The sequence below is a fragment of the Mizuhopecten yessoensis genome, unplaced genomic scaffold (genome assembly GCF_002113885.1).
Source record: "Mizuhopecten yessoensis strain PY_sf001 unplaced genomic scaffold, ASM211388v2 scaffold716155, whole genome shotgun sequence".
Lineage (NCBI taxonomy): Eukaryota > Metazoa > Mollusca > Bivalvia > Pectinida > Pectinidae > Mizuhopecten > Mizuhopecten yessoensis.
The window spans coordinates 25,572-50,866 of record NW_018479975.1 but is presented as its reverse complement, the minus strand read 5'-3'; the positions used below and the strand labels follow the sequence as shown (position 1 = coordinate 50,866).

The 25,295-nt window shown below is 38.8% G+C and overlaps 1 protein-coding gene across 1 annotated transcript in view; it reads right to left on the bottom strand.

Moving 5' to 3' along the window:
* LOC110441874 (sacsin-like) overlaps window positions 1–25,295 on the bottom strand; it is a 51,921-nt gene that overhangs the window by 6,823 nt on the left and 19,803 nt on the right. The window contains exons 3-8 of the mRNA XM_021485154.1: window positions 20,226–20,438; window positions 19,365–19,471; window positions 17,765–17,875; window positions 15,319–15,466; window positions 11,967–13,505; window positions 95–11,139 (exon numbers count right to left, since the gene is read on the bottom strand). Coding sequence (XP_021340829.1) covers window positions 95–11,139; window positions 11,967–13,505; window positions 15,319–15,466; window positions 17,765–17,875; window positions 19,365–19,471; window positions 20,226–20,438 — 13,163 coding nt within the window. The remainder of the gene's footprint in view (window positions 1–94; window positions 11,140–11,966; window positions 13,506–15,318; window positions 15,467–17,764; window positions 17,876–19,364; window positions 19,472–20,225; window positions 20,439–25,295) is intronic.

The window sequence follows — 25,295 nt, the reverse complement described above, 5'->3', positions numbered from 1 at the left end:
GATTTATTTTTATTAAGATTAATAATAGATTTCATTCACATTTGTATCAAACAGACTACAGAGAAGTGGTAAAAAAATGAAAATATCATCTTACTTGATGGAATTTGAAGCAAATCCAGTTACAGTCTTCCTTGGTCTTATTATCACTATCTGTGGAATCGCTAGCTTTTAAAGAGTTCACTCCACTTAAGTAATCCATACTGGCTTGCCGAAACCACCTCCGTGCCTCTGCAGGTTGCGGATCAGGAACATATTCCTTCCTTTGTGCATAGAAATGCCTGAAGTTGCTCTGGTTTTTTGTATGCCTCGATGACATCCGGTCCCTAAAATTCTGCCAAAAATTGGAACAACCGTCGCCATATTGCCAGTTATCGTAGTTCCATCTCCTTCTGCGTCTTCTGTTGCCTCCGTCCGATTCATCGGGGGTCTTACTGTCAAAACATTCACCGTTTTCAAGACGTCTGATGATATCAAAAATAAATTGAGTAACTTCCTTGCAAAAATTTTCATATTCATCACCTCTATTGCGGTTTTTGTCAGGATGCCACACCAAAAGCAATCTTTTAACGACCCGTTTCCTATCATCTTTATCATCTAGTTTCCAAGCGTTCGACAAAGTGAAAATAATTTGGTCAAATATGCCGTCTTTATTACAAAGTATAGATCCATCGTTTCCAAATAGATGAAGTACTAATTCGGTTGTTTTGGATGATTCCGGATAAATGACCTTGTATAAAAGCAGTCCCGAAACTGTCTTTTCGTTGTCCTGACCGAAATTCACTTTGTATTTCTGATGTAACGCATGTTGACCAGCTAGTGGTTGTTCCTGCACGATTCTCACAAAAACATAAACGGCATCAGACGCTGCGTCCTTAGATATCACATCATCGTTGTCACCATCGATAGCTGGGTCAAACATTTCATAGGCAACTACATCTCCAACCTTTAGAAGAGTGATGTCATTCTGTAGTAAAGCATGCAGGCCAACAGGTACTATTTGGCCCGGATGATATGACAATGAGTCGTCATCGTTTTCTTCCTCGTCTAAAAGTTCTTCACAATAGGATTTAAATCCTGTCGGGTCGTCAACGTAATCAATCAGCTCTCGAAATTTCTCCGGGGAAATTCGTTTTTCAAAACAATCCGAAAGCATTCCACAGAGTTGCTGTCCAATTTTCTTCAGCCAGTTTCGAACTTGAAGGGTACTTGCTGCAATATAGCATTTTCGTTCGCCCTCAGAGTAAAAACACTCCTGAGTACCTTCTGTACCTCGAATAGGTCTACCATCCACGTGCAATATCGTTTTAATTTCAGACGGAGAAACAAAACAGATGCTCAACAACCGTTGTCTACAGCAGTCGAAGTCCTCGAATTTGCCTATATGTTTAAGTGCGTTCAAAAACCTCTGAGACGCCAGATATACTCGCAAATCGTCTACCTTTGCATCCGGTTCATTATTAGAAACGGATATGAGATGCTCCTGTATGATGGAGCTCAATCCTTTTGGTTTTATTCTCACCGGTAGTTTCAAGATGAGGTCTTCAGTTTTGTTACAGTCCTTCAAACTGTGCATGAACACTATCCGATGATCACTTCCTTGGGTTACTCTTTTTTTCAGCTTTTGTTTATCAGCATACACTAAGTCAGTTGATTTTGCTAAACTTTTGTCCGAGGCAGGTAAATACAAAGTCTCAACTGAGGCCATAGACTCTTCAATACTTGACAAGCTTGCTTCCTCTAGCAGCATCATAAATCCTGTCAGAGCAGATAAGACGTCATGTATCCGCTCAGGTCCCAGGATCGCTGATTTTACTTCGGCCTGAATACGATAGAGTACATCGGAGTACTGACCTAGTGTAACGGATTCTGTTGTTCCAACGACTTTAAATAGTTTTTTGTAAGGTCCATAATGCAGAGGAATCTCAACCAGATATGGCGGTATCTGTTTCTTTCCGCAAAATGTGATAGATACTTGTCTTGCGGTGACAAATATTCCCATTTCCTTCAAATGTACGAGCGGTGTTTCCGAAAGCATTTGTTTGGTTTCAGAAGTATAAATGTATTTGTTTTGTAAATATGCATATAATTTTTCCATCAATTTTGTGATATTAAATTCAGAAAGGTAATTACCTCTAGGTTCCGTGTTTGTTTTCTGTTCATGTAATCTCCTGTTGAGTGTATCGCACACATTGTGGGTATGAGATAGCACATTACAAATGGGCGGAGTATGTAGGATTCCTAATCCTTCCTGGATCTGGTTTCTGTTTCTACACGGAGAAACATACTCCGGTAGAATAGATATCGTGGTCCATACCAATGGAGCCAGAGAGTGATATACAGACCCACAGAAATGTATCAAGCTCTGGCCCTCGAACTGAGGGTATATGCTTTGGTATTCCTGGCAAACATGGTAGGGTTCGACGAACCTAATATCCCTTATTCTCTTCAACAGTGGAGTGTTGTTTGAAAGCTCGTCTGTACTGAACAAGTACATGACCATCGCTTTAGATTTCTCTCTGATCTCTGTCGTTATCTCAGTATTTTGTGCAGAGCGTTCTATGCCTTCAGCAAGCTGACAGTATAGATCCTCCGAAACCGTTTCATTCATACCAGCATATATCATAAATTTCTTCCATGCAAACTTTCCAAATGGTTCAGGTGGCAACATGGACTGGTCACAGAGTTTCTTACAGAAACTGTTGTGTGGGCTGTAAAAATGGTTTGCTTTTTTGAATACTCCTTCATGGAAAATGAATGCTGACAAACGCAATGCTGCTTTTAAAGGACAACTTGGTTTATCCATCAGCATACTTCGGACACGTTCAAGATGAGGCAGATGATGTTTTCTTTCAAGATGGTGGAAATTTGGCAAAAGCAGCTTGCAGTACAATTCAGTAACTGAAATAGGACGAGTACAATCCAAATAAAGCATCAAATCTTTAGTAAAAAAATTGTCCCTCAACAGAGTAAATTTGAGTTTGTTTGACCAAACGTCAAGTCCATCTTTCAGAAGATTAGCATGATTTTTGACATTGTAAATATCTGTACATGCTAGGATTCTTACGACGCTTCCGTTGACAGTCCTAAACAAGAAGAGGTTCTTTATTTGATCCCTCGTGGCTGGATGCTCTTTCAGCATCAGAAGATTATCCGGATGCGATAAGTACTGTAGTATCACATCACATTCATTTGGATTTAGAAACAATCTCAAGTTATCCTGGTGATAATTGAGGCATTCCACTACCCGCACAGGATAATGTTGTGAAGCAACAGCATGCTGTAATGCTTTTGAAGAGATACTTCCATGTGGCGAAGGTATTTTTAGTGAGGTAGGTATGAATTGCAGGGGCTCTTTTTTCATAGAGGTACTGCTGTCCATCAGAATGAAGCCTTTATGACAGGGTACTAAAATTTCAGAATTATTACCATTTTGACTGGTCGTTTTCAACTCTCCGGGAATAACACACCAATTTTTCAATATCAGGATATTTACTTGCTGCAACGTGTCCAAATATTGCCAGAACTCCTTCATCCATTCCAAACTTAAAATGTTCTGATTCCATGGAATTGGTTCCTCTCCTGACAGTGAAGCCATATTAACATTATCTGGTAACATTCTTGCAAAACTGCTTAAGTCTAAACATTTTAAAAACAGATTGAGCGGTTGGAGCCGCTTTAGAACGTTGACCATCTTCCTGTGCACGAATTCCTTTGACGATGCTTGCAATAGATCACAAAATTGAGATAAAAATACAGGGCTTGTTGTGGAAAAACGCCTTAGCATGCGGTCATTAGTTACCAGTAAGGGTAATTGTTCCATGTTTTGGATGAACACTTGTTTATCTTTGAGACAATACAGTAGAAGACAGAGCATGTTTTCTATGTTTTTGATTCGCGTGTCCGTAAGGTCTCGATCTACATCTTTTACGAGGCAAACATCTGGTGTAGTTTCATTTACCGTTCTTAAGAAACGAAGGACAAAAGTATGATCGAGCATGTGTAGGTCTTCTTCAAAAACATTTCGGGTCATAGCACATTGAATGCGCAACTTTGGCAGGTTCTGAAATGCCTCTTTAATACTCTCGTTGATCCAGAGTGGCGATTCAGTAATCTTCACGCCAATATTTTTTAGGATGTATGAGAGTTGGTGGGCATCATTTTCAGCTTGTTGTAGGCGCTTAGTTTCTTCTCCGTCATTAAGTTGCCGTCCATAATATTGTCTTTGTTCCTTTATGGCCATTTGTGCCCCAGTCCAAAACTGATCCGGTAGATTATTGAAAAAGGCAGGAAATGCATGTTCTTTCTGTTTGAGACCGACCCACCATATTGACTTTGCTTTCGGTGAAAGTACCGGGAAAATAGTAGACTCACTATCATACAGTATAGCAAAGAACGATGAAACCATGTTTTTTATCAGATCAAACTTCCCTTGATTGTATCGCGGAAACGAGTCGTGATACATATTCAAGAAAGTTTTAATGCCTTCGATGTTCGCAATTTGTCCGTCCACGGTATTACTGGAGAACGTATCGCGTAGGTATTCGATAGCTAAGACATAGCTGTTTGATATAGTTGTTTCTAATAGCAAACTGTTCCAGTAACCTCTAGGTGATTCAGTATCCCACATTGCTCCACGTGTTTGATGTAGAGCAAAATGACCATTTATGTGTACGGGAAGTCCAGTTTTCAAAGGGAGAGGAAGAAAGCAGAAAACTTGACCTTTAGAATCCGAGTCCTTGCTGTCGCGTAACATCTCAATGGATGACGTAGAAAAAGCAAGTTGGTCAGGAATATTTGGTTTGTTTATACTTTCACGATAGTATGATATGGAAGTATCGTCGTAATGTTTGGACATTTCTCGTTGCGCACATTCATATCGACTGTCCATACCCCCTGGTGTGCACGGTAGAGCTACTGCACCTTTTGGCGTGAGATTTATTTCCCTGCATTCCAAAGCTTCTTTTACACTGTCTGGGACCTTCGTATCGGCGTCTAATCCAAACGTCTGAGCTATAATCCAACGTTCAGGTTGACGTAAATCTTCTTTTATGGTCATGATGTATTGAATTGTTTGTTTGGGGATTTCAAGCAGATTCGTTGATACAGTAAACAATTCTTTTGTTAGTGTGTCACATTTGTTGAAAAACCTCTTCAGGTGATGCTCATCGTTTTCTTCCAGCGTTGACACTACTGTATGATTTTCTTTAAGTTTACCTTGGGGATCTATTTCACATAATGAAATTTGTCTGACATTTCTCAGAAACAAAAGACACTTTTTCATATTTTGTTGGAATCGGCAGAGTAATCTTCGTAGTGATTCTTTTCCCATTGTTCTTTTACATACATGAGACATTTCTGCCATTTTCGAGGTTCGTAATGGAAATCGAAACCAAGTACCCTGTACCCTAGGTAACTCCGCCTGTAAATAGCATTCATATACACCTGGGTATGTCTCCTCGAGTACCGTCAAATCAGGAAGTTGTAGTCCTGGATTAAAATCATCAGCAGCTGGACAGAATGTACAATGCGGGTCAAAGGCACAAAATGTTCCTTGATTTGGTGTAGATGGACCTCTTGTTATAAAAGAAGGTGCGTCTGTCAAGTGATAAACCGCATTAAAGCCAATACCAAACTGCCCAGTTTTTGTTGGGTCTTGTGATTTCGTTCCTTTACCAAGCATGCAAATGCCTTCTAGATCTGCAGCAGAAAAACATGAGTCATTGAAAACACATAACGCCGGTCCTTGAATGTCAGACCAACTCTCACCAAATATGCCTTCCTTAGTTTTATGTTGCCTCTTGTCCTCAATGAACATGATTTCTTTCGCCCCTGCGTCATCTGCATTCTGCAACAGTTCGTATAAAATTGTTTCATCCCGAGGATATTCATCGAGGATTCCTTTCAGCCTCGTCACTAGTTCCTCTTTCTGTCCGAATGGCAAACTGCCTTTGATAGTATTTAGGTGCTTTACTCGCTTTGACTTTATGTCAAGTAGCTTGTTGATTTCTCCCGATACTTTTGAGTTGACAAAATACATGTATTTTTGTCTCGGCATGGGAAACTCATCATCAACACATACTTCGTCTAATGATCGCAAAATGTTTATATCATCTGGAACAAGGATACGAGCTTTTTCGTCAGATTGTAAAGGAAGTCCACGTCGGCTACAAACTTCAGCTAGAAGCTGTAATAGATTCACTATCAGTATAACTTTCTCCAGTTCTAGAGGTTTATCGCGGTCAATTTCCACACGTTCCAGTGCTAAAATAACATTTTCTTTCCAAAGGTTTTTTTTGACACCAACGCGTTTAAGAAATGTTCCGTATCTTGTTACATCAGGTGAAACGACCTGATATATTTCAGGTGTGCAGTCAATTCTAGAAAACGTCTCAAGAGTGGCACACTTTGGAGGAATCAATTGATCAGATATCCACAGTATGGGAAGGTCATCGTAAGTTCCAGTCAGGTTTTCTGATGAGCTGTCCAAGTACCTGTATACAGACATGCATATTTCTTGCAATCGTAGTTTCTGCTTCTCAGATATGTGTTCATCGACTTTACCAATTTCAACAAGTTGTTTCTCAACGTCTTCATGTAGCTCCTCATGTTGCACACCTAGTCTTTTAAGAATCATCAGAACATCAAACTCATTTTTTAGTTCTTCAACATTAACTATAAAATGTGAACACGCAATTCGTTCCATGTGCTCTGGAAAGAACATTTGATTCGGTGGAGAAAACATCCCAGTTTCATCTGCATTTGAAAACCAGGTCACCGGCCAATCGCCAGGCTTCTGAAGAACAGGTAAGAAGGCCGTTGTACTTAAATCATGTATGACATCATTTCCACAATTATCTTGTTCTCGTTCAAGGTAGGCTAGCAACCTTCGGCAACGATGAAACGCCGGTTTAAGCTCAAGCAATTTGGAAATAGATTGGGCTCTCTCCACAACAAGCTCGTCCGGCAACGCTCGATCCATCATACCCAATTGCACAAGGAAATTCAGGTTTATCTCGCTACAAAAGAACTGGTTGGCGTCGTTAGGAAATCGACCGTCTTCGTCACAGAAAAGCTCCGATACTTCTGACCGTGGTCGTACGAGGTCCCTCGGTAGTCTCAATCTACCATTTGGTAGAACAGGAATACATGGATTTGATTTCAGTAAATTTTGCAGAGAATGGTCATCGGTGTTCAATATGTGCATCACCAGTGCATCTCGTTTTTCTGCATCGATTTGCTGAATGTGAGGGAAGACAATATCCTCATAAAATTCTTTCATGGTCATTGTTTGTTGCACAAGATCCTCTTCACAATCAGCTGTACAAAATTGACGATGTAACGCTTGAGGCATATCCATAGGAACTCTTTCATCTTTATACAAATTTGTAAAAGTTTCGAAAGCATATTCCCCAACAACGTTGTCATAACGCAATGTAATGTCAAGAAAAACGGATTCACTGAATGAAGCGCGACGTCCTTGTGGCGTATAAAACACGCGGTAATCTCCATGAACAACGGCTTTACAGAACGCATCTGACAAACATGATGTTTCATCTGACTGATCCACAGTAAAAGGCCAAAGTGTTGAATAAATTTCGTCTGAAGACATTTCGAAATGCTCCAGACTTGTCAATAAACATAGGTTCGCTTTGCATACTGCATCAGACATAAGCATTCTATTCCAGACTTGATTCTCTGTTTCGCTTTTTTCGTCACTTGTGCTCTTAACTAAGCCTTTCCGATCACTGCTGACAGCAAAACATCCATTTATATGCACTGGAAGTTTGCATTCGACGGGCAAAGGAAGGAAACAGAAAATGTGACTCTTGTCGTATAATCCACGCAGCTTTTCTTTATGCGGGAATGGCACTGGGACCAATGGTGATTTTATACTTTTTAAAGAAACTGCAACACTACCAAGTGGTAAGGCCCCATCATTTTGCAGCTGGATCGCTTTTTCCAGAACATCCTGATTAGTTCCTGAAGCCCAAGACACTAACCAGGGAGAAGACGTTAAGCAGGTTTCCTCGACTTTCAGGAGTTCATTTTTTAAAGTATACATATTAAGTGATATCATTTCAGTTTTTGTAAATGGTTGTTTTGTTCTCAAAACATTTTCGGCTTCCGTCATGACATTGATGTTTGCTGGGTTGTTCAACATATGATGCATTTTAATCTTTTTTTTTTCAACGCTAAACATGAGCTGAATATCATTCGGTAGGTTAACGCTGTCCTCTTGCAGATGAGATACTTTGATATCCTTTAAGTTCTGTGTAAATGTCAACAAATCCCCTGCACAGTTTTTAAGAAGATGGAGAAGTTGTACCATGTCATCTTTGCGATAAGGAGTACTTCTTATTTCACCGTCTATTGCCTGTTGCTTTGTTCTTAATGGAAATCGAAAAAGCGTTCCTTCAAACTTGAGAGGTTTAGTGTCTCCAGACAAATCACATCCAAATATGTTGTTGTATGGCATGAACTGGTTCCTCATTCGCTTTAGCATACCAGAACTTTTTTCTGTAATGGTCAACCGAATTCCTGGGCTGCTTTTGTTCTTGATGGCTTTCCCTAGATGAGTAGTATGAGGATCAAAGATTACCAGAGAATTTCCACTTACAAAACTGGGAACATCTGTTATATTGTAAACGGCGCAAAATCCAAGCCCGAATTTTCCAATTTTGGTTCTCGTTGCTTTTTTGGTTTCCCCTCCAAGTTTGACAATGTTTTCAAAGTCATGTTCGGTAAAAACAGCATCGTTGAAAGCCCAAAACGCTGGACCCTGGCATTTTGCCATGTTAACGTCGATTAAGCCTACTGTCGCCTCTTTATTCTGTCTTTCGTCATATAGAAAATGAATATGTTTAGCTCCGGCATCGTCTGCGTTCTGAACAAGTTCCTTCAGCACTGCTAATCCATCTGGGTAGTTTTCCAACAAATGTTTAAGTCTTGTCGTCAGAGGTTCAGACTGTCCACATGCTACAGTCATTTCTTCTGTTCCACCGTCTGATAAAAATCTCTGAGTGAAAGACTGAACGCCCAGCGATTCCGCTAATTTAGCACCAACATCGGAATGGACATAATTGACGTCATCATCCTCTTCATTTTGTAACCAGCCTGAATCCTCGTCGGAGTACGTACAATCTTTTACCGGCTGTAATACCAGATTGGCATTCTGTGATTGGACAGGTACTAATACATCACTCAGAATATCATTTGCATCTCGTAGATTTGATATTATTTTAAGAATTTTAACAACCATCTGTCTATCTTTCTCGGTCGTTGACGGCCTAGTTGATGTCCTAATTGTTGTAAGGATTAACTTCAATGAATTTATTTCAAGTTCTTGAACTGACCCTAGTTCAACAAACATTTTAGAGAACTCCTCAAATTCAACAGGAAGTTTGTACATATAAGGCTCCAGATGGATGTTCTCGTCCAAGGGAAAAGATATAAACACATCTCTAGGAAGATGAAAAGTCGCTCCTGTACAAATGATCGGCTGTGATTCCAGTTCATGATCCAATGAATTGATATCATCAAACAGTTGTTGGTATATGTCTTTTAAAATACCATTCAACTTGGCTTTGTGTTTAATACAGAAGACGTTTCTCACCGCTTCCAATTGAAGAAGACATGTGTCAGCATCTGGAGGTTTATTCCATCCGTATTTGTTTGCAAGGCAAGGACAGCTAGAGGTGTCCACGATACATTTAACAGATGCCGCCTGCGTCTCGTGTTTACTCGAGGATACATCTTGCGGGGTACATAGAGGAGACTGGCAATGATCCGCACACCAAGGTAGTATATCCGGATAATGAACTGGTTTCTCGTCGATGAAAGATATCCATCGATATTCCCTTAAATCCAAATTTACAGTGGATTCCCTTTCCATCCTCTCCAGTATTTCCATTACTTTAAATGAACAATGACGAATTTCCTCCATTTGCGCCTGTTTCCCTTTTCGGCACTCTCGATCAAGTACTCGTACCACATTTAAAACATCGTCTTCTTTAACGTCCTTATCGGATTTGAGACCAAAGTTTCTAAGTACAGACTCTAATTCCTCCTTCTGATATTTTTTAATGAGAAACTTGCTGTCGTCAAAACGAAACAACTCCTTAAGTACTTGATTAGTATGATCAAAGAATGCCCGGATCGGTGCTAGCTCTGTTGTGCTCGATGAAGACGAAGTTGCAATGAATTTGATCCCCGAACCTAAAAAGATGATATCATTCAAATCTTCACTTGAGGACAGCCTTGTACAGTACCTAAGTACATACATCATGAAAGTTTCAATGCTTGATCTTTCATAGATGCCAGGAGTGTTGGTCATGGCTTGAAGGATATTTTCAACTAGCTTCGTCTCTGAAATTTCCTTTGCTCCTAGTCGTTTAGCAAGCATCCTCTGTATGTTATCCAAATGCAAGTGAGGTAAATGATATTTAACTGGGATGCTGTTTTCACACGCTATGTGTCCGTTCTTTGCTACAGATGTAAACTCTAAAACGTTGTTTTCGTTTGTCGTTTCTGGAAAAATAGCCAATTCTCTGATAAAACTATCAGCATTTGAATTAGAATGTTGACAATCTTTTGCAAGAAAGTTCAGCAAAGCTGTTTTTTCTTCGGAATTGCATTGGTCGTTGAACCGTCGTGTCATTTCCTCGAGTAACTCTTGTCTTATAGGGACTTTACACAGACTTTCTAAAAGTTCAAGCAGTCCTTCGAGATTTGGATACTTGCAATAGGTACCCATTAGATACGTAAGTGTTTCACCTTTGGCAATATGTCTGATGACAGTAATTGGTAGCCTTTCTAAAGCGTTACACAGATTCTGATCAAGCGAAGCCATTCCATCGAAATCCGTCACCAAATACAACCCCTTTAATGGCATGAGTTTCAATCCTTCACCTAAAATAGAGTTATCATCTACAGGAACCAAATTCAACTTTTCAAAAGTTTCCAGGACTTGATACTTTTTCTGACCGATATAGCTCCAGACGTGGTCGAGCCATTCCATTGTAATGTGGCTGGTGGTAGAACTAAAGCATCCGTTGGCTCCAATATCTCCATTTGCAGTCAATGTCTCGTTAAGTAAGGTAGGAAATCCGTCTGCGTCCAGAGTCCTCAGGTTGCAGAAACCTACAGAGTGATGGAAACATAAACTACTTCACATTTTATTCTAAAAAGGTTGATAAAAACCAAACACTACAAAAACTGCACTACAAATATAACGAAGTATGTGATTTTGGTGAAATAAATCAGTTTGATTGCAAGAACAAATTCATACGATATCCTCCAAGTATGCTATTAATGTAGCCCAGTGTTATATACGATGTATACGGGTACATGTATTAGTTATAAAAGGGTTTCTTCTGAATTATGCAAGTAAAAAGACTTAAAATTACATTCTGATCTCAGAAAAGCAGTAATGGTTAGCCCTACCGCTTATTTTTAAATCAAAATAATATTAATTTTTCACCAGTTTTCGCTGATTCAATTACTATAAAAGTATAAAAAGGTCTGATGGATTTGAAAGAAAGTGCCATAACCAACGTGTAACAATTTAAAACGGCGTCGCATTGACAATTTTAGTTATAAAGAAAGTGTAAAAAATGTGAAATTTTGACTTGGTAAGAAGCGACAGAAACCTCCAATTGTTAACTGTTTTATATTTGTAAAAATAAATACAATAGATATCTATTTTGTTCACAAACTTTTCAGATGGATGTTTCTTTTAATATTGATCATAATTTGTTTAATTTAGTATACTCCTGTTACATGTACACTAAATCGAAACGAGGTTTTAACGTGATTTAAACCTTAGAAGAGAACATCCTTAAGCATGCTGTCAAAGAGTCATACATTTTCACGTGCTGAAGGAATATACCAGCATACCCGTTTTTGCAAAATTCTCAAATCAATTTCCAAACAACATCAGTACTAAACATAGTGACTCAATAACGAACCTGCTTTCTGAATTTCTTTCAGATGATCAGCTGTTTGTTGCGGTAAGTCTGATTTGATGAAGTTCCTTTCTGTCCCAGGAAACATCTTCATCTCACTTGCCGTACAACGGTACACAGGCTGTTCAGCGTCAAATGATCTGAAGGTATCGTCCTCGAGAGGAAGCAGCATCAGGTCACGAAGGTCAGCATACTGTCGGTCTGCTAGAATAAACTGTAACAACAACATTTGTTGTTTGACTGGAAGTCTACCGTAGATATTACTTTCTCTTAGAACATTTCTCAAATACTTCGGTGTGATTTTAGGCACTTCAGGAAACATTTCCGCCACGTGAGAGGGAACCTTCACAACATTACGTTGGTACTTGAGTAAAAGATCAAATATACACTGTTCCGTCTGTAGGATGGTGCTTGGTTCAAGTTCGTCTTCAATAAATTGTAAAATTGAAAAGATTGCGTCTTTTGCTTTTATCCATTTGCCGCCATTATTGGTATAAAAAATGGTCTTGTCCTTGAGGCGGTTGCACAAGGGATTAAAAACCGCATCCCAATTTGGTCGAATGGTTTTCTGTGACGGAAGTATGCTATATACAATGTTGGTATCGCAATCCGTACAATTGTCTTTAACAGTGAGGCCCTTGACGTATTCCACCGTATCGACGTACGCTTCTACAAGTACTTCTTCACATAGTAAGCGGTTCCATTTCTGAGGCGGGTCCATTCGGTCAGTTTGGTCATCTGGTGGCCATTTTACGTGATGTCTGTCTTGACTGAGGGCAAAAAAACCATTGACATGCAGAGGCAGCCCCGTTTGATTTTCACTCGTATTTGGGAGAGGAAGAAAACAAAACACTTGTCCATGAAATTGTATACCCGTAGTGTCTTCGACTGGTGTTGCAAGTCCTACGAAAGGACTATACGACAGTTGTTTGTCCTCGGCCAATTCTCTGAGCTTTACGGAAAGATCGCTTCGGCCTTTTATATAATTACAAACAACCCAGCGTTGTTCATTTACATGTTGATCGTCCTTAAGAGAAATGTCGACACGAAATATTGCTTTCATACTGTCATTGGGACTTACACCGTTACATGCCTTCAATTTCCTGTTAAATGATTTCTTTTCCTCTTTTTCTAACACATCGCATTTTACTGAGAATGATGCGGATTCCTTTTCTTGGTCAGAAAACGAAACCAGACCGATGTTCTTAAGAAAAAGTGGCAAAGTAGCGGCCTCTTTCTTGAAACTGTCTATCAGCTCTGTGACATCATTATGGTCAAAGACTCTGGTCGACAACTCTGAGGGCAAGCGGCGCAAGGAAAACCAAAAGATACTCCCTGAGTAAGTGTCCTCCAGAGATTTGTTTGTAAATCCGAAATGTCCATAAACAGACTTCATCGCTTCAATAGCCTGTTTGTAATGTGTTTTTAAAGATTTCCGAAGTTTCTTGAAGGTCAAAACCTGGCAATCGTTACCATGTCCTTTTTGTGTCCGGAAAGGATCAATGATCATTGCTCGGTCATTACTAATAATCACTGGATTATCTGTAATAAAAACATACACACACAACTTTTCAAAACAATAATTAACAGAATTCCTTCCTGGTCCAAAATCAAATTTTTAAAATCATTGTTTGCATTGCACAAACATGTGCTCAAAGCAATATGTTTTTGTAATTATACACTTGTCTGAAACCAAACACAGTATATGAAATGTTAACATATTAAATTGAAATAAATATTCAAATTGTGAAATTATGAAAATCGTTCAAGTTTTATGTAAACCAAATAAGAATCTGGATATTCGTTTTGTGAAAGAATACATGTCTCTTCTTAATAGCGAATATATTTCCCCTTCTCTTGCAAAATACAATTATGGAGATGATGTAAAATAACCGTGAAATTTCAATTTTTCTTAAACATTTGTAAGCCGACTATTAACTCATAAAATAAGTATATGATTTATTGCAATTGAAAAGTTATGACGCGGAAGATCAGAGTATCCAACAGTTTAAAATGTACAACTAAAACGTTTGCGCTTACTTGACCATTGACCTTGAAGTCAATGTCACAGTGACCTAATGACAGTACACTGCACATTGTCTGTGGGTGGTGCAGGCCTATTGCAAAATTTATCAATTAGTCTTAAACGGTTCTATAATTATTGCCATGACTATATGTTACTGAAAATCATGCAATTATTTGACAATTGACCTAGTGGTCAAAGTATACTGCAAGATGATTTTTAAACTACAGCTCAAGGAGAAATGTCAAAGGAAATTTGAGAAAGTACCTTATGAAGGAATAGCGTTGAACAGATCTGTTTCAGGACGGACCACGTATACGTATCATGCTTGTCAGGCTAAAATATTTTATAGAATCCTGAGAGATTAATTAACCTGATGACACTTTCAAAATGCAACAGGAGATTATGAAAATGTCAATGTGGAGGGAGCGGGCATTGTCCAGAAAGAGAAAGTTCATATTCAAAATTGACAAGTTTATTATAGAGCTTAGTATTACTTTGTCCCAACTAGTTATGCAAGTAAAATGTCGTAAATGTTTAAAGTGTCCTTATTTTCAAGTTCAGATCGGTATATACAATCACCATACCTCAATAAAGCAATACAGATCTACATTCTCAGGCATGGTCATTTCCTTGACCCCCTTCCCCCCCCCTCCCCCCCAAAAAAAATACACCCCAAAACCCCCACCCCTACCTCTGCTCCCAACCATAAATATACACCTTAAAAAATTACGAAATAATTTGCAATCATAAATTCATGTCGTCTTTCACCTTTCTTGAAAAAGGAATATTTCATTACAAGTGAACGTGATGTGGAAGTGCCCCTACCTGTGATGTGGAAGTGCCCCTACCTGTGATGTGGAAGTGTCCCTACCTGTGATGTGGAAGTGTCCCTACCTGTGATGTGGAAGTGTCCCTACCTGTGATGTGGAGTGTCTCCACCTGTGATGTGGAAGTGTCCCTACCTGTGATGTGGAAGTGCCCCTACCTGTGATGTGGAAGTGTCACTACCTGTGATGTGGAAGTGTCCCTACCTGTGATGTGGAAGTGTACCTACCTGTGATGTGGAAGTGTACCTGTGATGTGGAAGTGTACCCGTGATGTGGAAGTGTCCCTACCTGTGATGTGGAAGTGTACCTGTGATGTGGAAGTGTCCCTACCTGTGATGTGGTAGTGTCCCTACCTGTGATATGGAAGTGTACCTGTGATGTGGAAGTGTGCCTGTGATGTTGAAGTGTCCTTACCTGTGATGTGGAAGTGTACCTGTGATGTGGAAGTGCCCCTACCTGTGATGTGGAAGTGCCCCTACCTGTGATGTGGAAGTGTCCTTACCTGTGATGTGGAAGACCGACTTGAATCCCAGACCAAATCTGCCCACTTTGAGAGTGTCTTCTCGCTTGCCACTATTATAGATGCTTTTGATGTAATTCCAGTCCTGTTTACTAAACAGCCCGTTGTTATAGACACACAGCGCTGGAGCCTGGAAGTACCGTAATGGAAATTTACAGAACAATATATAAATAGTATTTCAATTAAAATAAGAGGCCCAATGGGCCTGCATCGCTCACCTGGTATTAATCGCAAACTTGTAATCTTTAAAGTGGACTAATATACAGCTACAGGCAAAATATCTGTGTTCGATCCATTTGAATCTATTAAATGATTTAAACATATGACGCCTGCAACCTTGAAAGTTTATAGGCTTACGTCCCGGCATATTTCTGGCTAAATATCATTACCCTGGACCTTTTGAATATTCAGAACAAGTCATTTAAAGATTTTAACATATTTGATCCCTGTGACCTTGAATATGAGCAAAGGTAATTCATTTGAACAAACTTGGTAGCCCTTCATCCCAGCATGTTAATGGCCATATATCATCATCCAAGGCCTTTTGGTTATTGAGAAGAAGTTGTTTAAAGTTTTTAAACATATTTGACCTCTGTGACCTTGAAAATAGATGAAGGTAACTCATTTGAATAAACTTGGTAGCCCTTCATCCCAGCATGTTACTGGCCAAATGTCATTAGCCTATGCCTCTGGGATATTCAGGAGAAGTTATTTAAAGGCTTTAAACATATTTGACCCCTGTGCCCTTGAAAATAGATGGTCATTTGTTTGATCAAACTTGGTAGCCCTTCATCCCAGCATTATACTGGCAAAGGCCTTTTGGTTATTCAGAAAAGTTGTTTAAAGATTTTAAACATATTTGACCCCTGTGACCTTGAATATAAGTCAAGGTCATTCATTTGAACTAGCTCAGTAGCCCTCTATTACAGCATGCTACTGGTCAAATAGCATCATCCTAGGCCTCTTGGTTATTGAGAAGAAGATATTTAAAAGTTTTAAACATATTTGACCCCTGTGACCTTGAATATAAGTCAAGGACATTCATTTGAACTAGCTCAGTAGCCCTCTATTACAGCATGCTGCTGGTCAAATAGCATCGTCCTAGGCCTCTTGGTTATTGAGAAGAAGTTATTTAAAAGTTTTAAACATATTTGACCCCTGTGACCTTGAATATAGGTAAAGGTCATTTGTTTGACCAAACTTGGTAGCCCTTTATCCCAGCATGTTACTGGCCAAATGTCATTAGCCTATGCCTCTGGGATATTCAGGAGAAGTTATTTAAAGGCTTTAAACATATTTGACCCCTGTGACCTTGAATATAGTTAAAGGTCATTTGTTTGAACAAACTTGGTAGCCCTTTATCCCAGCATGTTACTGGCCAAATGTCATTAGCCTATTCCTCTGGGATATTCAGGAGAAGTTATTTAAAGGCTTTAAACATATTTGACCCCTGTGACCTTGAATATAGGTAAAGGTAATTCATTTTAACAAAACTTAGTAACCCTTTATCCTAGCATGTTACTGCCTAAATATCATTATCCTAGGCCTCTAAATTATTAAGAAAAAGTTGTTTAAAGATTGTTTAAGACAATTGACCTCTGTGACTCTCAAAATTTCTGAAGGTCATTTATTTGAACAAACTTTGTAGCCCTTCATCCCAGCATGCTACTGGCCAAATATCATCACCCTGGGAATTTTGGTTATTCAGAAGAAGTTGTTTAAATGTTTTAAACATATTTGACCCCTGTGACCTTGAATATAAGTCAAGGTCATTCATTTGAACGAACTCTGTAGTCCTCTACTACAGCATACGACTGGTCAAATAGCATCATCCTAGGCCTCTTGGTTATTGAGAAGAAGTTGTTTAAAGGTTTTAAACATATTTGACCCTGTGACCTTGAATATAAGTAAGATTCATTTGTTTGAACAAACTTGGTAGCCCTTTATCCCAGCATGTTACTGGCCAAATATCATTATCCTAGGCTTCTTTGTTATTCAGAAGAAGTTGTTTAAAGGTTTTTGACATATTTGACCCCTGTGACCATGAAAATAGATGAAGGTCATTTATTTGAACAAACTTGGTAGCACTTCATACCAGTTTGCTTCTGGCCAAATATCATCTCCCTAGGCCTTTCGGTTATTAAAAAGAAGTCGTTTAAAGTAAAATATTGACGACGAACGGGCGACGGACGCCGCACCACGGCATAGGCTCACTTGGCACTTCGTGCCAGGTGAGCTAAAATATGAATAGTAACTTATGTTTTGTGTTATAAATAAAACCATAACTAGAGTTGAGCTAACTCGTTGGCGTATACGTATGAAGATATCTTAGGATAATTTCAAAGAACGATTTAATTGTTATAATGTAAGTATGTAGCATCTTTACTGTTTTCATCGTGAAATGAAATACATTTCTGCCTAAATTTACCCTGAAATAATCCGAATAACAGCTTTTCCCTTGTGATGTCTCGACGTCACCATTCACATACACAATCTTCATCTCCGAGGCATTGGCGTCATCTGCGTTTTGAACTAGTTCCTGTAATAGAAAGCAACCACGTTTTTCTCCTGACTTCTTTTGTTTGTATAACCTCAGGTTGTAATTGTTGCGATAAGTCTTTATAGTTGTTAGAGTAACCTCCCTTAGCTATAATTAACATAATACTTCTAGAAGAGAAGTACCAATCAAATCACTTCGCCCTTTTCCGTCGTATGCTCGAAAAGATTCTGGGAGGTAATTTTATGGATACTGCTCGAATGACGCAGTTTATCGGAAGATCTCAAATTAAGAAGGCTTTGAAAAATCCAAGAAACAAACTATTCATCAAAGATTTCTCACTTAGATATAAAAAGTGTGTGTTGTGGGGGAGGGGGGGGGGGGGGGGGGGGGGGGTGGTTTAACAATAAGCATATTAAAAAAAACATTTAGAGAGGCAACGCTGACATCGAATCTAAAGACATATAAAAACATCCCCGAAATGTCATTGTCAAAGGCCTTCTTTCCACTGGTACCATTAAACTATGTATTCTCCGTCTCCTCTGACGCACAGCAGTAAGCTGCCATCTTTGTTTATGTTAAGTGATCAAAATCCAGTAGCCCTAACATGTCTTCTACTTACCTCTGAGGTTATTCCACGGAAATGGCCGAGCGTGGTCAGATTAACATTTAACTTGTAAGAGTAACTTCCCTTACGTACGCTATCAGGGTACTTGTAAGAGTTAATGCCCTTACCTACGACATGATACTTGTATATGTAAGAGTAACTGCCCTTACTTACGATAAACATTGAACTTGTATATGTAAGAGTAATCGCCCTTACTTACTATTCACAATGTACTTGGTACTTGTACATGTAAGAGTAACTTCCCTTATTTTCGATATACATCGTACTTGTAAGGGTAATCGCCCTTAGTTGCAATACGACATTAAACGTGTTAGAGTTTTGCCTTGGCTTAAGGATACTCCACACCAAGTAGCATTTCATAGAAAACATGTCGACGGACGACAAACAGATACACAATGAAGCCATGGCAAACGTTTGGCTATAGGATAATTGCCAGTCAGATCATCCTTGTTATTCCAAGGGATTCTAAGTTTTAAGCAACCCTGGAATACGTTATGACAAAATCGATGGCTCTGTATTCGCCACCTTTTAAATAATACAATAGAGCTAGCTTGATACTTCGATGCACATCAAAATAATCGCTCGGCAGCATAGCGGTGAAATTGACCAGATCCGAGGTATCACATTTTAAAGCATTCAAATATTTATTCACATGCCTTCTATGGCAGGGGTGCTGAGCAAAGAAGAGAGCGTATCCTTTGGATTACAAGGATACAGAGCGATATAGAATATACATAAAGGCCAGAAAACAGATATATAGATAGCCAGTTATTATTTTACCAAAGCAACAAGTGAATATATCTTTAAGGAATAAGTCAGTTAACATTGTTCATTTTGAAGTGTATTGATCCATTTTAACTTGATAGAGAAGTGACAAAACAATAAGTTCAGGTCGCCTCTTACCCGAATGATTTGAGCGTCTTGGTAGTTATCAAGTATGATCTTTAATTGTTCCAGGAGAGTCGGCTGGTCCATTGCACACTCTGAATCTGTTGAATCGCCATCCCCATCTGTATAACAAAATAATGTCCTTATGATCCATCCAATTTATATTTATTACCCTAGTACAAGAGATAGAGTATTTAATCATGTTGAATACTAGATATGTAACATTGGTAAGGTAAAACAATCATATTGCCAAGCATGAGTGAAGTTTTTTTTTTAATTAAGTGTACCCTTTGCATTTGGCCTTCAATATTTGCAATAAAGCAAGAAAACAACTTACTACATGTACAGATACAAAAGTACGGTACATTTATCGGTTATGAGCATAAGAAGGTCGCACTCGATAATCGAGTAATAACGTTTTCTCTATGACTACCCGTTGTCCATTTGTTTAATATGTAGCGGGACTGGATTTGGACGATCGTCGGCGATCAGGTAGTTAACTGTTAGAGCGTGCGTCAACCCTTTCAAGCATATGGAGTACGCTTGGCAAGTAGTAACCCGAACATGAGTTGTAAATATGTGTGCCTACAGAGGCGAAGACTTAAAGAAAGGAGCAAGGAATGTAGCGGAACTGGACTGGGTCGATCGTCGGCGACCAGGTAGCTCAATTGGTAGAGCGTCCGTATAGAGTTTGGATGGTCCCGGGTTCGAACCCCGGTCTGGTCGTACATTTGTCCATACCCTATTACAAATACAACCAGGTTTGTCGTTTACTCCCTAGGACAGCAATTCGTTTTAGAATGTAAATACATATCATTCTATAAGAACACAATACAAATTCAGGTTAACTTTCCTTTCAAACCATACGTTTCATACCTATAAGAGCTGATAGAATATTAACGTCACTGCCGCATGCCCCATCAGCAGGAAGTGCCGAGGTGATTTCCGGAAAGAGATTCTCTGGTGGACCGCCTGATTTCAGCGCTTCCGTTTTCTTTTTCTTACGCACCATAACTGGAGAATGTTTGTGTTTTCTCTTGTGTTTGGAGTCGGAAGATCCAGGCGGATTTTCCTCGTCGTCCTTACGATCTAAAACAAGTAAACAAAGATTTCTAGTAAATTGTTATATCACATAATGTACAGTGTTATCCAGTGAATATACCCATGTCATATTTTCTTCCGTATTAACCCATGTAATATGAGCTATCAGCCCTGTGATTGGTTGTAAGTTTCAATTGTTTCAAATGTGACGTTACGCCTAGGACAAGTACTTGACGTCACAGACTTACGCACTGGAGTAAAAATGGCGGCTGTTTACATTTTAAAGTTTCATGAAAATTGTCACTTTACATGAATAAATGCAACAAATCTTGATTATGTGATAAAAAGGGTCTTACACTCGTTTTCATTTCAAATGAAATATATGAAACTCGTCACGAAGTTTTCATTTTAGCTCGCCAGAGGCTCACTAAATTGAAACATTCTTAGACAGGTTTCATAAATCTCATATGAAAAGGAAACACATGTAAGATCCTATATATATCATCATTGTAATAGATGCATATATTGAGTTCTATAGTATTACAACATTGTAATAGATATACCACAAAGAATTTTATGAAAAAAGGGCTGAATTCGAACTTTAATTTAATTTCTCATTTTATTTGTTATTCGTCGTATTTTAAACTACAAACTTTTGCATTTTCATTGAATTTATTCCACAGAGGGATATTTCGATTTACCGGAACTGTTTTGTGTAAATTGTTTATGACATTGACTCTCTTAAAACTGTGTAGATTAAGACAAGTTTTTCTAACAAAGCTTTTCCTTTGAAGCTGTCACTCACAATTCGTTTGAATCATTGTTGTCAGATTAACTTATGCATTAACTATGTCCACTGTAAACCATATACCTTTTAACTTAATGATATTACTTAACAGAATAAACTGGTCTTACCAGGTCGGACAATGTATTCAGTCTCAGACACAGGACAGCTTAATTGGCCTACATGGTCGGGTAAGGTCTCCAATATCAAAGGACGACTGCTATGAATGACAGCTGTCACTCCAGCTAATTACTGTTCATTTATTTGTTAATGTACTTGACGACATGGTGATGCTTTGAAACATCAGTTGGGACCTAGGCCTCGGACTGTACGGGTGTGATTTTGGATATTCTGGAAATCACCCACCGACCTAGAGAAAGTTATTGTAAAAGAATGATATTTGGACCACATTCAACATCTCCAGAACTTTTACTTTTCAAATTGTATAACAACGCCATAAAATTCGTTGTTATGGTTGGTGGAGAATCCGTGCAGTACCCACTTTTTAGCTGGGTAGCCTTTTCCGATACCTCAACTGCCACGCGAGATAGCCCCACATCTAACACTCATCAACACAGAAAGCTGATGTTTCTTTGATAACCATGTTTTGACATAGAGCTATTGAATTGTCTCGTCAAACTTCTCAACGTTTTTGGAACAATACTGGTACCGGACGAAGCAGCTGGGTACTACCTCCGACAGGAATTACATCCGATGCAGCCTTACTTTCTAGACTGGCCATCTCAGGATACGCCCCGCATTATATTCCAAGTTTTTCAAGAACGAACTAATTGGAGGGTTTCTAGGCTCTGTTTTGCGAGATATTTCCTAACTCAACCATCGATGTCACTGATAGCCAAATAACCCTTTTTGGCCCCGCCCTTCAGCCCCCTGAGGGGTCATCCGCACCATTTGTACAATTTTGAATCCCTGCATCCAATGAATGCTTTTGATTAAATATTATCGATATCCAGTGCATAGTTCGACGGAAGAAGTCGTTTGTAGAAATATAGCCAAATTACCCCTTTTTGGCCCCGCCCCTCAGGCCCCTGGGGGTCAGCCCAACCATTTGTACATTTTGAATCTCCACCACCTAGGATTGCTTTCAGTCAAATATGGTTGATATCCATCTTTTTTTTTCACAAGTTGTATGATATCCATCTCTTAGTCCAAAGAAGAAGTCGCTTAAAGCAATTTAACCAAATTGCCCCCTTTTTTCCCCGTCCCTCAGCCTCATGGGGGGGGGGGGGGGGGTCAGCTCCACCATTTGTACAATTTTTAATCCCGACCACCTAGGGATGCTTCCAGTCAAATTTAGTTAAATTCCAATCAGTGGTTAAGAAGAAGATGTCGTTTAAAGAAATTGTTGACGGACAGACGAAGAACGGACGGACGCAACGGTATGGCATACGCTCATCTTGGTCCTTCGGACCAGGTGAGCTAATAAAAGGGGTGAAAGTCGAATACCCGCGTAAAGTACGAAGACAGATGTACCATGTTCAAGGAAAGAAAACATCTTCAATATACCCTACCATTTCCTTCTATTCCTGACAATAACATCACAAAACCCTTCAATGTAAGCTACCATTTCCTTCAATTCCTGACAATAAAATCACAAAATCCTTAAATGTAAGCTACCATTTCCTTCTATTCTTAACAATAACATCACAAAACCCTCCAATGTAAGCTACCATTTCCTTCTATTCCTGACAATAACATCACAAAACCCTTCAATGTAAGCTACCATTTCCTTTTATTTTTAACAATAACATCACAAAACCCTTCAATGGAAGCTACCATGTCCTTCTATTCCTGACAATAACATCACAAAACCCTTCAATGTAAGTTACCAATTCCTTCTATTCCTGACAATAACACCACAAAACCCTTCCATGTAAGCTACCATTTCCTTCTATTCCTGACAATAATATCACAAATTCCTCCAATGTAAGCTACCATTTCCTTCTATTCCTGACAATAACATTTCAAAACCCTTCAATGTAAGCTACCATTTCCTTCTCTATTCCTGACAATAACAACACAAAACCCTCCAATGGAAGCTACCATGTACTTCTACTCCTGACAATAACATCAAAAAACCCTTCAATGTAAGTTACTATTTCCTTCCTTACAAAAACATCACAAAACCCTCCAATGTAAGCTACATGTACCATTTCCTTCTATTCCTGACAATAACATAACAAAACCCTTCAATGTAAGCTTCCATTTCCTCCTATTCCTGACAATAACATAACAAAACCCTTCAATGTAAGCAACCATTTCCGTCTTTTCTGACAATGATATCCCAAAACCCTTCAATGTAAGCTTCCATTTCCGTCTATTCCTGACAATGATATCCCAAAACCCTTCAATGAAAGCTTCCATTTCCGTCTATTCCTGACAATGATATCCCAAAACCCTTCAATATAAGCTACCATTTCCTTCTATTCCTGACAATGCTACTCCTGACAATAACATCAAAAAACCCTTCAATGTAAGTTACCATTGACAATAACATCACAAAACCCTTCAATGTAAGTTACCATTTCCTTCTATTCCTGACAATAACACCACAAAACCCTCCAATGGAAGCTACCATGTCCTTCTCCTCCTGACAATAACATCAAAAAACCCTTCAATGTAAGTTACCATTGACAATAACATCACAAAACCCTTCAATGTAAGTTACCATTTCCTTCCTGACAAAAACATCACAAAACCCTCCAATGTAAGCTACATGTACCATTTCCTTCTATTCCTGACAATAACATAACAAAACCCTTCAATGTAAGCTTCCATTTCCTCCTATTCCTGACAATATCATAACAAAACCCTTCAATGTAAGCTTCCATTTCCTCCTATTCCTGACAATATCATAACAAAACCCTTCAATGTAAGCTTCCATTTCCTCCTATTCCTGACAATATCATAACAAAACCCTTCAATGTAAGCTTCCATTTCCGTCTATTCCTGACAATGATATCCCAAAACCCTTCAATGTAAGCTTCCATTTCCTCCTATTCCTGACAATAACATAACAAAACCCTTCAATGTAAGCAACCATTTCCGTCTTTTCTGACAATGATATCCCAAAACCCTTCAATGTAAGCTTCCATTTCCTCCTATTCCTGACAATAACATAACAAAACCCTTCAATGTAAGCAACCATTTCCGTCTTTTCTGACAATGATATCCCAAAACCCTTCAATGTAAGCTTCCATTTCCTCCTATTCCTGACAATAACATAACAAAACCCTTCAATGTAAGCTTCCATTTCCTCCTATTCCTGACAATATCATAACAAAACCCTTCAATGTAAGCTTCCATTTCCTCCTATTCCTGACAATAACATAACAAAACCCTTCAATGTAAGCAACCATTTCCGTCTTTTCTGACAATGATATCCCAAAACCCTTCAATGTAAGCTTCCATTTCCGTCTTTTCCTGACAATGATATCCCAAAACCCTTCAATGTAAGCTTCCATTTCCGTCTATTCCTGACAATGATATCCCAAAACCCTTCAATATAAGCTACCATTTCCTTCTATTCCTGACAATGCTACTCCTGACAATAACATCAAAAAACCCTTCAATGTAAGTTACCATTGACAATAACATCACAAAACCCTTCAATGTAAGCTACCATTTTCTTCTATTCCTGACAATAACATCACAAAACCCTCCAATGTAAGTTACCATGTCCTTCTATTCCTGACAATAATATCACAAATCCCTTCAATGTAAGCTACCATTTCCTTCTATTCCTGACAATGATATCACAACACCTTTCAATGTAAGCTACCATCTCCTTCTATTCCTGACAATAACATCACAAAACCCTTCAATGTAAGCTACCATTTCCCCCTATTCCTGACAATAATATCACAAAACCCTTCAATGTAAGCTACCATTTCCTTCTCTATTCCTGACAATAACAACACAAAACCCTCCAATGGAAGCTACCATGTCCTTCTACTCCTGACAATAACATCAAAAAACCCTTCAATGTAAGTTACCATTTCCTTCCTTACAAAAACATCACAAAACCCTCCAATGTAAGCTACATGTACCATTTCCTTCTATTCCTGACAATAACATAACAAAACCCTTCAATGTAAGCT